This window comes from Oncorhynchus keta, chromosome 14, assembly GCF_023373465.1.
Source record: "Oncorhynchus keta strain PuntledgeMale-10-30-2019 chromosome 14, Oket_V2, whole genome shotgun sequence".
NCBI classification, from domain to species: domain Eukaryota; kingdom Metazoa; phylum Chordata; class Actinopteri; order Salmoniformes; family Salmonidae; genus Oncorhynchus; species Oncorhynchus keta.
The window spans coordinates 44,748,591-44,762,728 of NC_068434.1; the positions used below are offsets into that span (position 1 = coordinate 44,748,591).

The 14,138-nt window shown below is 43.0% G+C and overlaps 1 protein-coding gene across 1 annotated transcript in view; it reads right to left on the bottom strand.

Annotated features, from left to right (window-relative positions):
• ipo11 (importin 11) overlaps positions 1-14,138 on the bottom strand; it is a 234,524-nt gene that overhangs the window by 41,431 nt on the left and 178,955 nt on the right. The window contains exons 27-28 of the mRNA XM_035786216.2: positions 11,050-11,145; positions 9,375-9,459 (exon numbers count right to left, since the gene is read on the bottom strand). Coding sequence (XP_035642109.1) covers positions 9,375-9,459; positions 11,050-11,145 — 181 coding nt within the window. The remainder of the gene's footprint in view (positions 1-9,374; positions 9,460-11,049; positions 11,146-14,138) is intronic.

Here is a 14,138-nt window from a genome sequence, read left to right on the forward strand (position 1 = left end):
GGTGAATGCACGAATTTGTAAGTCGCTCTGGATAAGAGCGTCTGCTAAATGACTTAAATGTAAATGTAAATGTACTAATTAACCAGTTGAAGCTAGGGGGGCGCTATTTCATTATTGGATTAAAAAAAACGTGCCCGTTTTAAGCGCAATATTTTGTCACAAAAAGATGCTCGACTATGCATATAATTGCCAGCTTTGGAAAGAAAACACTCCGATGTTTTCAAAACTGCAAAGATATTATCTGTGGGTGCCCCAGAACTGATCTTACAGGCGAAACCCAGATGCAACTTCAAACAGGAAATGAGCAGGATTTTTGAGGCTCTGTTTTCCATTGTCTCCTTATATGGCTGTGAAAGCGCCACGAATTAGCCTGCCCTTTCTATCGTCTCTCCAAGTTGTCTGCAGCCTTGTGACCTATTTGTAGGCATATCATTGGAAGATTGGCCATAAGAGACGACATTTACCAGGTGTCCGCCCAGTGTCCTTTGTTGAAATTGTTGCGTAATCTCCAAGCTGCTCGCATTCATCCATGTGATTGAGACAGAGAGGAGACTTCCAGAAATGATATATCATGAAGAGATATGTGAAAAACACCTTGAGGATTGATTCTAAACAACGTTTACCATGTTTCAGTCGATATTATGGAGTTAATGTGGAAGAAAGTTTGGCGTTTGGATGAATGAATTTTAGTTTTTTTTTGGTAGCCAAACATGACGCAGAAAACGGACCGATTTCTCCTGCACACCTAATCTTTCAGGAAAACTGAACATTTGCTATCTAACTGAGAGTCTCCTCATTGAAAACATCCAAAGTTCTTCAAAGGTAAATGATTTATTGAATGTTTTTGCTGGTTTTTGTGAAAATGTTGCCTGCTAATGCTAACACTAAATGCTGACGCTAAACGCTAAATGCTAAATGCTAGTTTGCTATGGTTGAGAAGCATATTTTGAAAATCTGAGATGAGTGTTGTTAACAAAAGGCTAAGCTTGAGAGCAAATAGATTAATTGCATTTCATTTGTGATTTTCATGAATAGTTAACGTTGCGTTATGGTAATGAGCTTGAGGCTGTATTCATGATCCCGGATCCGGGATGGCTCGACGCAAGAAGTTAACAAGAAATCATGTATGCCATAAAAAATATTCTCCCCACCCAGTATTGTAATCAAAACTTAACAGAAAGCATGTAGTCCTTGGCTCAGACAGTGTGGTAGTGTGGGCTCAATAGCATCTCATTAGTGTGCAAGATCTTGAGAATAAGCTGTACATGTGATGGAAGAATGCCCTGCGCATCCAGAGGGTTGCAACTCCATTGAATTAGGGATAGTTTAACCAAAATATGCCACAAGACCTATAATTGCCTTGTGTGCATATCCCACAAGAAAGGTTCACTGTTATAAGCATTTTTTGTTGTTGATGAATTTAAGCAAAATTCCCCAAATTCCCGAGCTTAACTTCCCATGGAAAATTTACCAGAATGTTTCCGACCATTTGCAACCCTAATGAGGATAGATAATAAAGAGTAGCAGCAGCGTATGTAGAGGGTGTTAGAGTATGAAAGCCGCCTCCAACGTTGTTTTACAGAATTTGGCAGTACGCCCAACCGGCCTCACAACCACAGACCACGTGTAACCATGCCAGCCAAGGACCTCCACATCCGGCTTCTTCACCTGTGAGATTGTCTGAGACCAGCCACCGGACAGCTGATGAAACTGTGGGTTTGCACAATCAAATTATTTTTGCACCAACTGTCAGAAACTGTCTGCGTGCTCGTCGTCCTCACCAGGATCTTGACCTGACTGCAGTTTGGCGTTGTAACTGACTTCAGTTGACAAATGCTTACCTTTGATGGCCACTGGCACGCTGGAAAGGTGTGCTCTTCACAGATGAATCCCGGTTTCAACTGCAGATGGCAGAGAGCGTGTTTGGTGTGTGGGCGAGCTGTTTGCGGATGTCAACGTTATGAACATGGTGCCCCATGGTGGTGGGGTTATGGTATGGGCAGGCATAAGCTACGGACAACGAACACAATTGCATTTTATCAATGGCAATTTGAATGCACAGAGATATTGTGACGAGATCCTAAGGCCCATTGTCGGGCCATTTCTCCACCGCCCTCACCTCATGTTTCAGCATGATAATGCACAATCCCATGTCACAAGGATCTGTACACAATTCCTGGAAGCTGAAAATGTTCCAGTTCCTCCATGGCCTGCATATTCACAAGACATATTAACCACTGAGCAGTTTGGGATGCTCTGGATCGATGTATGACAGCGTGTTCCAGTTCCCGCCAATATCTAGCAACTTACTTTGCAAAGCCATTGAAGAGCATTGGGACAACATTCCACAGGCCACATTCAACAGCCTGATCAACTCTATGCGAAGGGGATGTCACGTGCTAAATGAGGCAAATGATGGTCACACCAGATTCTGACTGGTTTTCTGATACACTCCCCTACCTTTTTTTAAGGTATCTGTGACCAATAGACGCATATATGTATTCCCAGTCATGTGAAATAAATAGATTAGGGCCTAATGAATTTATTTAAATTGACTGATTTCCTTATATGAACTGTAACTCGCTAAAATCGTTGAAATTGCTGCATGTTGCATTTATATTTTTGTTCCTCGTAATTACAGATTGCTTGATTTATCAGAACAATTCTGACTATTTTGGGAAAGTGTATACTGGCTATGTTGTTGCTAAGGAGTCTCAAGAGCGAGAAACAGTAATATTGCCGCTTTTTTCTTGCTTTTCAAGTTAAGGTCTTTTATTAAGGAAGTATGCAAGGCACAGACTTTCGCATCTCCTTCCTGAGTTCTGCTAGGAGCAATCCAAACCTAGTATGGGGGCGCCTTTAACCCATCAGCTGGGGAGTACTGGAAAGCAATACCAGGCTACTAGTGGATGACGCTCAGAGTATAAGAGTTAATGGGGGCTCTGCAAGACAAAATTCGAGAGGAAAACAAACTTTGTCATTCACATTATGGTTCATAAACAGGATTATTTGGGCAGGTCAATGATCAGGGGCAAGTTCATCTCTTGTGGACAGACTAAGTTAACGTAAAGCGTACCATAGATCTGTATTTATAATATAAACACCAATTGATGACAAGCAGCAATAGTTTTGGTGTTTGGGTATTTCCATCACTGGTAAACTTGGATAAATCAGGATTGGGTGAATGCGGTATTTGTATGGTGGTTTTGAAGGAGAGTCTGAAAGGGCGGTCATAGTCTGTTTACGAGAGATAAAATGATGTAAACATTATGGTACCGTAGAGGTCATCCTGCAAAGGGATGCGTGTGATAACAAACAGCATTAGTTCAGGGGCTTAGGTTTTTTTAGTCACTTGTTATTTGGACAAATCACAATTTCGAGAGAGGGTGGAGCTCCTCTTTCTGGTTCCACTCCTAGCATTTATTCATATCTTCTCTTAATATGTATGGACACAGAACTTAATTGAGCATCTGGCCAATTATGCAAGACATTAGTTCTGGGTTAAAAGAGATTAGGGATATATTTGACATACCACAAGTCAGGACATTTCCAGTAAAAGTAGTGCCATATTTCTTCTGCTATTTAGAAGTAACACATGGTAGCTAGGAAAAGCTGAACCCTTGAGAAACTCTTGAGGAAATTACAAGACAAAAACAGTCATTTCAGAATGATTCCTCTTCATTTTGAAGCGTACACAGTGATGTTTAGGCCAAAACAAAAGCAGCGGTGCATCTCTTTCACTCCATGTCATCTGTTTCAGGACAGTAAATCTTGTGATCCCACAGAGAAAAGTGTGAGGATGGAATGATCAATGAGAGCCATCACAACCACTCAGAACCAAAACAAACAAACTGAACACACTGACAAAGTCCAGGTCTGACCTTTTACGACCAGTTTTCAACCATATTGTTTTTCTTCACTTCTCCTACTATAGGTTAGGGAATTGCCAAGGACCTCACGATACGATGACACTTAGGTGCTGATACGATATGTATTGCGATTCTATATTGTGATTTTATTGCAATTTGATGTTTCAAACACATTGCTCACCATACGCTCACCGTCTTTTGCAGAGGGACAACTGAGAACGAGTTTGGATCAGTCAAGGAAATAAAAGTGCCAAAACATATGGTCTCACTTCGAAAGAATGCAGAGAACAAGCGTATGAAAGAAAATTACTGGAGTTGGTGCATATACAGCCAACTAATGCAAAAACAATACTGCGAACGTCAAAACGACACATCGTCAAAAATAATATCCCGATATGCAACTATCGATTTTTCCCTCATCACTATTCTACTGTTGTATTTTTTTCATAACACGGGTTATATGTAATCTAAATGCTTTTAGCTGTGGCGACAGACTGATAGTTTATGTTTCAGAGTGTTTCAAGTTGATATTTAGTGTGTGTCCCTCTTTCTCCTCCACTTCATACTTGATAACATCTTTAATTATATAAACTTGAAGCTGATTTAGAGGACTGTCTTTACCTCCAACATGCTCCGGGGGACATTTCCTGACAGACACATAACTGTACAGAAATGAAAAGTCTGGAGAAGCCAGGAGGAGGTTGGAATGTGACCCAGTTAGGGAGCTTGCCACTGGGGAGCGGGAAGGACTGTGACAACCAAGCTCCAAATCTCCTTTGGAGGCTACACACATACACAGTTACAGACACACTGGTCAAAATGCAGATGGGCCAGCCAAAATCACTCCAAAGACAGATTCACGTACAATAACGTGCACAAATTAAATCCAGTTCTATTTGAATCCTACATCTATAGCAGTTACCCTGTCCTAAACTCCCAAAAGACGCAGACAATTGTGTCCTGCACGGGGCTGCCACGCCTGAACAGTAAATATCAAATAAAAAAATACAGAATAGCCTCTGAACCAAACCATCTATCCCACATTGTCACTCCACATTCTGACTCCAGCACACTCCATCATCTGTCACTCAGCATCCCTCCTCCTACTCCATGTTCCACACTGTGCCCATCACGCCACTGCCTCTGCTCTTAGTCAATTCTTCATCCTCTTCTTTTTGTTTCCCTCTTCTCTCGCCTCCTCCACCTATCCCTGATGCTCTCGCCTCAAAGTGCTGCCCCCACCCCTATTGATGTTCCTATGTCTTCCTATGTCTATGTTCTTTATATGCTATGTTTCCGTCTCTGTCCACCACCCACCATCGATGTGCTCTCGATCTTGCTCAAAGTCCTGTACAGTGTCTCTGTCTGGAGTTTGTGTATCTGAGGGTATGGCGTTTGTGAAAGACAGAGTGTGTGTATCTAGGACTGTGTGTGTTTGTAAGACAGTGGGGATTTCAGTTGGATAATGGCCTAGCTCTGAGTCCTGGTTTTCTTACACTACAATGAGCAAGCATTATCCAAATTGCTTTGACCGCACGCATGCACGCACGCACGCACGCACGCACGCACGCACACACACACACATACCCCACTAGTACAACCACACACATGCACACAACACACACACACTGAACGACCACACCCTGCTAGTACACACACCCACACACATAGTAGACTGATGGCAAGACACACCAGGGAAGCGCTCCACCCGGGTTTGTCTGTCAGTGAAAGAGGGAAGAGAAACAGCAGAAGTCTGAGGGAACAACACAGCGCAACTTCAGATTTATCCCTCTGTTATTCTATTCATCTTTTATTCAGACAGCAGAGCAGGGGGAAATCTTTTCATCTGAAAAGATACAACCATCATTTGCAAGCAGAGGGACCTCCAGGCATGAATAAAACAAAATAACTAGAAAGGTAGATTTCGCAAGAAAAAGCTGTCCAAATGTATTTTTATGTCAGTGGGAAAAGTGTAGAAGTTGATAGAAAATTGATAGAGGCTAGTGTTTAAAATGTAATACTAGTGTAGTAGAGGTAGTGAGGTAGTGACTGTATTATAAATAGTAGTGGGATAGTATATTTTAGTTGTTTATTAACAGTAGAAGTAGTTACTTCAGTAGTGGTGGAGGGGGGTGGATGGAGGGAAGGAGGGAGTGATGGCTGAAAAGATGTAAGGAGGGAGGGAAAGGAGGACAAAAAGAAGGTAGGGGCAAGGACGTATAGAGGAATGGAGAGGGAGAGAAATGAATCGAGAGGTAGATTGAGAGCAGAATGGAGTGATGGGGGGAGGGAGGTATGATAGAGCTCACTCCGTCTTCCTGGCTGTTGTCTGTACATTAGTGAGGTTCTACAGCGAGAGGTGAAATATATATAATTAATATGAGAAGAGACTGAAAAGGAGAGTTGAGGATATTTCACCACACACACACCGGTGAGAGTTGAACCTCGGGCAACACACACAGTTGTGAGGGTCATGGAATTTTGGATGACAGTAATTGGCCAGACACATCCCCCCCCAAAAAAAAAAAAAATTTGCTCCTGACTGCATGTGCTGCCATAGAAATGTAATTAATACATTCTATTTCTATGTTTGCTGCTGCATTGTGCGGGGCGTTGCCTTGGCAACCGCAGACTCATTCGCTAGTTTCATCAAGGCGCAACAAAGTTTCATCACGTTGTTAAAGGGATAGCTCACCCAAATAACACAATGACATATTGGTTTCCTTCCCTTGTAAGCAGTATGTGATTTAGGCGTGACATCAATCCATGCCTTGGTTTAGTTGCCCTGGCAATGTGTCCACATGCTAATCTTTTAGCGTTTGTGGCACAAACCCCAATCAAGTCATGGGACCGATATAATGTGTGAACTATCCCTTTAAGAGTCCATATTACTGCATGAATGCCTGCCCCCCCCCGAAAAATGGTTATGTCACCGTTAAACGTATTTGTGCCAGCCCTACACACACAAACACTGTTACAACTGCTGCTGTTTACGTCTGCTCCTTCTAAACCAAACCAGACTCCACAAATACACGCTACATTGGAAGAGATGTTGATATCTTACGCTTCAAGTGCCGAACCCCAGCATGAAATTTGTGCATGTAACCTGACTTACACAAAAGTCTCCTACTGACATCCATTCATGATTGACAAAGCCAGGCAGTGTTGCGTCACATGATAGGATCATTTCCATCCTAGGCCCACTGATTTAACGAGTTGGCACTTCTACAGGCAATAATAGAGTTCAGAGTTGTTAGCAGCTTCAAAAAAATTAACTTTCCACACCTATGGGCTTGTTCAGTGGTTGGATGGTGCAAAATGGTGTTTATTAATTTAGCTTCAGGCCGGTTCAGAGAAAGGCTACAGCTAGAAGAGAAAGAGAAGGAGAGGAGGAGAAGGAGTTGGAGGAGAAAAGGAAACGTAACAGCAGCACCTCCAGACACTACAACACCTACCTGCTTGCAGACAAACTAAACCACATCTCCACATGCTCTTGTTAAAGCCTCCATTATACAAGACATCTGAACGTTACCGAATGGAGATCGAGACCATACCCATTTCCATAAAATACCACTATATCAAGTTTTGGGAGCATGAGAGTTACAGATGATACATTTTCTGCACTATTTTGTGCAGCACCTGAACAAAAGGGATACAAATATGGATATGCCGTCACACAGGCACCAGCACACGCACTTCGAGTGTTTAATAAGTGAAGCTACACTTGCAGTACAGCCAGGCGCCGTGGCTTATGGAGTGGTCACAGGGAGCCCCAGACGTCACTTAGCCAAAGGTCACTGTTGATGGGACACTCTAGCAGCACATAAACATGCCACTTCGAAACAGGTACACACACAGGCCAAATGCTACCTCACAGAGTATGTTGCATACAATTTTGCCAGGTGACACACAGAGAACACAAACAGGGTACGCTTGCATGCACACACACAATTGTGCAGGTGAGACACTCACTGGCATGCTAATGTGTTGATTGTGCAGTCTGATGAGGTCTGGAAACGTCAATGTTTAAGATATTTAATCGAAATAGCGATTGAGGAGTAAGTGTCTAGTGTTAGACTGGTGTTAGTCTAGACAGTTTAGTGCAGTTTGTCCATTCTACCTCAGAGGTTTAGTCCCCGTGTCCCCCTGTTGAAGTATGTCTGCTGCTTTTAAACAGCTCCCATTGAAGAGGCTTGAGACCCTTGTCTAATGCTATGGTAAGCGCCACAGAACAACCTTTACAAGCTTCTGGATAGCTGAAATGCCTGTGACGGTTTTCTCCCGAGGAGACTAAATATGATAACCGCAACATGAAAGGTAAAGTGAAGGTTAAAAACAAGTGGACATGGTTTTGCTGCTTATTTCAATGCCCTTCTGAGAACGGTACGCAGGGCGGCGCATAGGCTCAGTTAATCTGTCTCTTTAATGGAGGCTAGGGACAGGGTTTCCGCCCTGCGACGAGCAGCACTAGAGATGTGAGCAGGAGTGTGTGTGTGTTTTGCTACACTCTAGACTCTAAGAGTGCTCTGACTGGGCCATGTTCCATTCTATCACACTGGTGGTAGGGGGCTGTGTCCCAGATCACACAACCACTGAAGCAAACCCACCTGCTAGAAACAGCGCTTGAGTGCACACAGCGGCTGTGCAGGTGTGAGATATCTCCGTGTTGGACCGGGGATCTAAGGCAGAACATTTAGCGCTCTTCCACACTTAAAAAAACGACTATGCTCTCCCCTTGCTGGCTAGCAAGCAGATCAACAATGTGTGAGAGAGAGAGTGAGAAAGAGAAGTCCGAGAGGGGGGGAAAGAGAGAAACGGAGAGAGAAAGAGTCAGACTGAACACAGCGACCATTCTTCAAGGGAGCTGCGCTGGAACAAGCAGTGCCAGCTGTGTGTGTGTTATAGTGCTGTCGCTTTGTGCTCTGCTGTCTTACCCTCAGGGGAAACATCAGGGGTCTGGGCTGAGGTGATAAGTGCTGTGGGACACCGCCACAGTGCCGACACAAACAAACATGCTAACAAAACCATGCGCGCGCGCGCGCGCACACACACACACACACACACACACACACACACACACACACACACACACACACACACACACACACACACACACACACACACACACACACACACACACACACACACACACACACACACACACACACACACACACCCCTGTGCGCAGATGTGCACCAACACACCAACTTATCCAACCGGTTTAGGAGGGTAAGCGGGCGGTTTGTAGAGTAAAGTCATACTTTAATATATAGCGTTATTATTTTACCCACTGTGAACCACCTGTGGAGCCTGCAGAGGAACCATGATTGTCCACAGACACACAGCAGGACGGAGACATGTAAAGCGAGAAACATGGCTCAGAAAGTTGCCAATGGTTTGAAACAAAACCAAATTACAACACGCTCTGCAGTGGGGAGAAAATGCTGTGGTTGTGATTTAACAGAACACACTGTCCTCTGTGTCTGTGTGTGTGTGTAGACTCACCAGTTTCTTCCTCTTGTCCTGTTCTGTGGGAGGCTCCTCATCGTCAGTCAGCTTGGGTTCCTCGAAATGGCTCATCAACATACAGCTAGCAGAGAGAAACACACACACATAGTTTACACGTGGACAGACAGACATGTACCAACACATACATGCACCCTTCGCACGTACACATACATGCAAGCGCGCCACACACAGACAGACGCATGTACAATGCGCCTACACATATGGCCCAACGATAGGCCCATGAATCATGCAGCCGTGTGATTGATAACGCAGTAGCGAATGTATCATAGACCTGGTGACTGTGATGAAGAGTCTTCGAGGGGAGAGAACCTTAGGGCATGACATCATCTAAAACCTATGATGCACTGACGACACTGCGGCATCATTCTCGTATATCATACACACCATATATCGCTGCATACACAAACATTCACACATTCATTCACATACATATTTATACAGGTGATTCTCATGAAACCAGTTTCAAACATGTCTATAGCAAATTGAGCTACAAAACCATGATGCATCTGCAAATATCAACTATCATTCTGAGGACTAAGATGTTTCGTTTTTGGCAAAGTGTCTTATTTTAAATACATTTTATCCCGAATCCTTAAAATTTTCACCCCAAATTTTCATTACCGAAATACATCCGGATTAAATTCTCTGGTATTTTTTTAATATAAAATGTTAAATTAGAAAAACCTAAAATGCATGAATGTTTGAAATGTTGTTTAACTCAGGCTTTAATTAGTGGCGCAACATAAAACATATATTTGAAATTGATTACTTTTTTGGACCGTTACGGTAATGAGAACTTTGTGGAAATTGTGGTAAAATGCATAATATCTGATCGAAAAACATAATAATAATTATGAAACAGATAAGTACAGATCTAATCTCAGTGATCCAAGAGGAAATGTCGTAAAAGATGACACAATTTTTTGGGTCAAATGTCAGTTTTGTGAGAATGACCCACACGTGGATACGCACTCAGGCATACAAATAAACAAGCATGGTGGTGACAAATTACCCAGTAATCCCTCACTATTTGCGTCAACTTTTTTATTTCCACCAGTGTGTCCGTTGATTGCATTTTCAAACAATACAAGCAAGAAACTTCCATTTGCTAGGATGCGCAGAGCTGATTCCTAACAACTTTCAACAACAGCCAAAATAACTTGAGGAGTTGAAGTGTGAACTCCGCATGCCAGTTTGCTGTCTGGGCGGGGATCGGTAGCACTAGGGCTGCTATCCTGGGGGTAAACACTATTACGCCGTGCACCATTGTTCCCTATGCCATTTCACGCACCATTAAATCCCCAGATTGGCACAGCCACAGAGAGATGTTATGTTGAACCAGCACACCTACTCCTTATGGGATTACATTACTTGATCAAACTTTCTCTTTAGGCTTCTGGGTTTGATGTCTTTCAGATTCCTACCGCCGATTCTTATTTCATGAAGGTGCCCTCAGACACCGTGGTTCTTGCTTTCTGTTTCTCACATTCACACAGTTTAAATGATCAGACTAAATCCATGTTGCATCACATGTACTTCCATTTCTGTCATCAGTTTCACTGACTGTCGTTGTAGTCATGCTATGGGCAAGCGATGGTCAGAATGTGGTTGTGCGGTGGTCGTGTTGTGGTTGCGTTCAGGCCAGACGTACTCTTTGAGGGTTCCTGTGTCGGAGTCTTCTGTCATCACGTCATGCAGCGCCTCCACACAGATGTTGATGATGCCACAGAACTTCTCCTGGACCACACTAGAACACAAAAACTCACATTAAAAGACAAACTGCAACAACACACATTCGCAACAAACTTCAAAACAACAACAAAAACAAGAATATGAACAACAACCATTTAAGATACACTGGAATACAACAACAACAGAGTTAACACACAGAACATCTCCACACTGGGACACAATAAGAGACCGTTTCTTCTGGATCAATGGTCCCTTTGAGAATTGTGTGTGTTACCGCGTGGCTCAGCTGGTAGAGCATGGCACTTGCAACACCAGGGTTGTGGGTTTGATTCCCACGGGGGACAAATATGAAAATGTATGCACTCACTACTAAGTTGATACGAATCAGAGCGTCTACTAAAATGTCAATTGCTTCAATAAAATAATGTTTGTACCCTGTGCTGCTACAATGCTGTGCTGTTGTCTTAGGTGTTTTGTCCTATAAATGTAATCCCAGCACCCGTCCCCGATGGAGGCCTTTTGCTTGGCCATCATTGTAAATAAGAATTTGTTCTTAACGGACTTGCCCAATTAAATAAAGGTTTTATTCATTGATGTAAATATCGCAATCGCCATCACACTGCCCTATCCCATCTGGACAAGAGGAACACCTATATAAGAACGCTGTTAATTGACTACAGCTCAGCATTCAACACCATAGTACCCTCCGAGCTCATCATCAAACTGGAGGCCCTGTGTCTCAACCCCGCCCTGTGCAATTGGGTCCTGGACTTCCCTTACGGGCCGCCCCCAGGTGGTGAAGGCAGGAAACATCTCCACTTCACTGACCCTCAACACTGGGGCCCCACAAGGGTGCATGCTCAGCCCTGTACTCCCTGTTCACCCACGCATCCAACTCAATCATAAAGTTTACAGGCGACACAACAGTAGTGGGCTTGATTACCAACAACGACGAGAAAGCCTACAGGGAGGAGGTGAGGGCACTCTGAGTGTGGAAAACAACCTCTCACTCAACGACAACAAATCAAAGGAGATGATGGTGGACTTCAGGAAACAGCAGAGGGAGCACCCCCCTATCCAAATCTACGGGACAGCAGTGGAGAAAGTGGAAAATGTTAAGCTCCTTGGCGTACACATCACAGACAAACTGAAATGGTGTTATGGGATTTTTATGAATAATGACTAAATTATGTATACATTTAGCTTAGAATTATAACTAAACAGAATACTTCTCTGTTACTATATGAATGTATGAATCTTATTATAATCATAATACTAAATATAAGGTGTGTAGTTTTAGTCAAGAAAGTCCAGAAACGAATGGAGCTATCGTCAGACCGGCTGGAATACTGTGTTCCTTACAGGACATTTTGTCCCTACCCAGGGAGGGGAGAGACCTTGGGCTTGTAGTAGATTGTTTAACAGGTGGCAGACAATGTGAGAAGTGAACTATATTGCCATTGTATCTGAGAAGAGGGACATTTATGACCAAATGTGAGGTATATAGACCAATGTACAGGAAATGATAAGCAGAACGTTCCCGCGAATAAACATTTAACTATTGTAGACTGGGCCTCTGTCTGTCTATATTTATATCAGTATCTCCCAAATCCTGATATAGCAGACTGAGTAATTACAATTGAATTGGTTAATGAACACGAGAACAAAATTCTCATGACAAATGGTCCACAAACTTTTACAGATGCATAATCGAGAGTAAGGGCTGTATCACAGCCTGGTACGGCAACTGCACCGCCCTTAACCGCAAGGCTCCCCAGAGGGTGGTGGGGTCTACACAAAGCATCACCGGGGGCAAACTACCTGCCCTCCATGACACCTACAGTCCTCGATGTCACAGGAAGGCCAAAAAGATCATCAAGGACAACAACCACCGAGCCACTGCCTGTTCCCAACGCTACCATCCAGAAGGCGAGGTCAGTACAGGTGCATCAAAGCTGGGACCGAGAGACTGAAGTACAGCTTCTATCTCAAGGCCATCAGACTGCTAAACAGTAATCACTAACTCAGAGAGGCTGCTGCCTTACATTGAGACCAATCACTGGCCACTTTAATAAATGGATCACTAGTCACTTTAAATAATGCCACTTTAATCATGCTTAAATATCCTACATAACTCATATCATATGTGTATACTGTATTCTACACCATCTATTGAACCTTGCCTATGCTGCTCAGCCATCACTCATCCATATATTTACATGTACATATTCTAATTCACCCCTTTAGATTTGTGTGTATTAGGTAGTTGTTGAGAAATTGTTAGATTACTTGTTAGATATTACTGTACTGTCGGAATTGGAAACAAAAGCATTTTGCTACGCTCACATTAACATCTGCTAACCATGTGTATATGATCAATAACTTTTGATTTGTCCCTGAGTCTGTTTGGGCTATTTATTTCTTGACAAGCTGACTAATAGATAGTATAGGATAGTAGATTATGATAGTAGATTGACATAGGCTAGTGATGTTGCTGTTTGTTACTCGTCTTGTTGGCTGAGGAAAAGTAAATGGACAGCTATTCAAAGTGCACATAGTTTCATTTATTAATTCAAACATTTAAGAAAAACAAGCACCACACAAAACTTGAAAAAGCCATACAATCCACATGCGTAAAATCTGGGACTTTTTTTCCATTATGGTCCTCAGAATTTGGTAAGAAGGAACACACATGGTTGCGTCTTCGACTTGGATGTTCTGTTAATGATAATTCTGAGGCGAAAAACACACACCTATTTTGGCAAGGTGCTGGCTAGCGGAGTAGAACACTTGAAAAATGAAAAGGAGAGCAGCGCACTCTAGGAGCTCAGAATAATTTAATAACCTAATATCCAACGTTTCGACCGATAAGCTGTCTTCACATCAGGATTAACAATTACCATAATCTAAATGTGATTTCTGTCATTCTGAGCACCTTGGGTGGATGATCTAATCAGCTGACGCACCCCAATGCATATGGGTCCGGCAGATTTCTCCAATGTCCGGTAAATTCAAATGTTTCTGATCAAATATCCAGTGTCACATTTT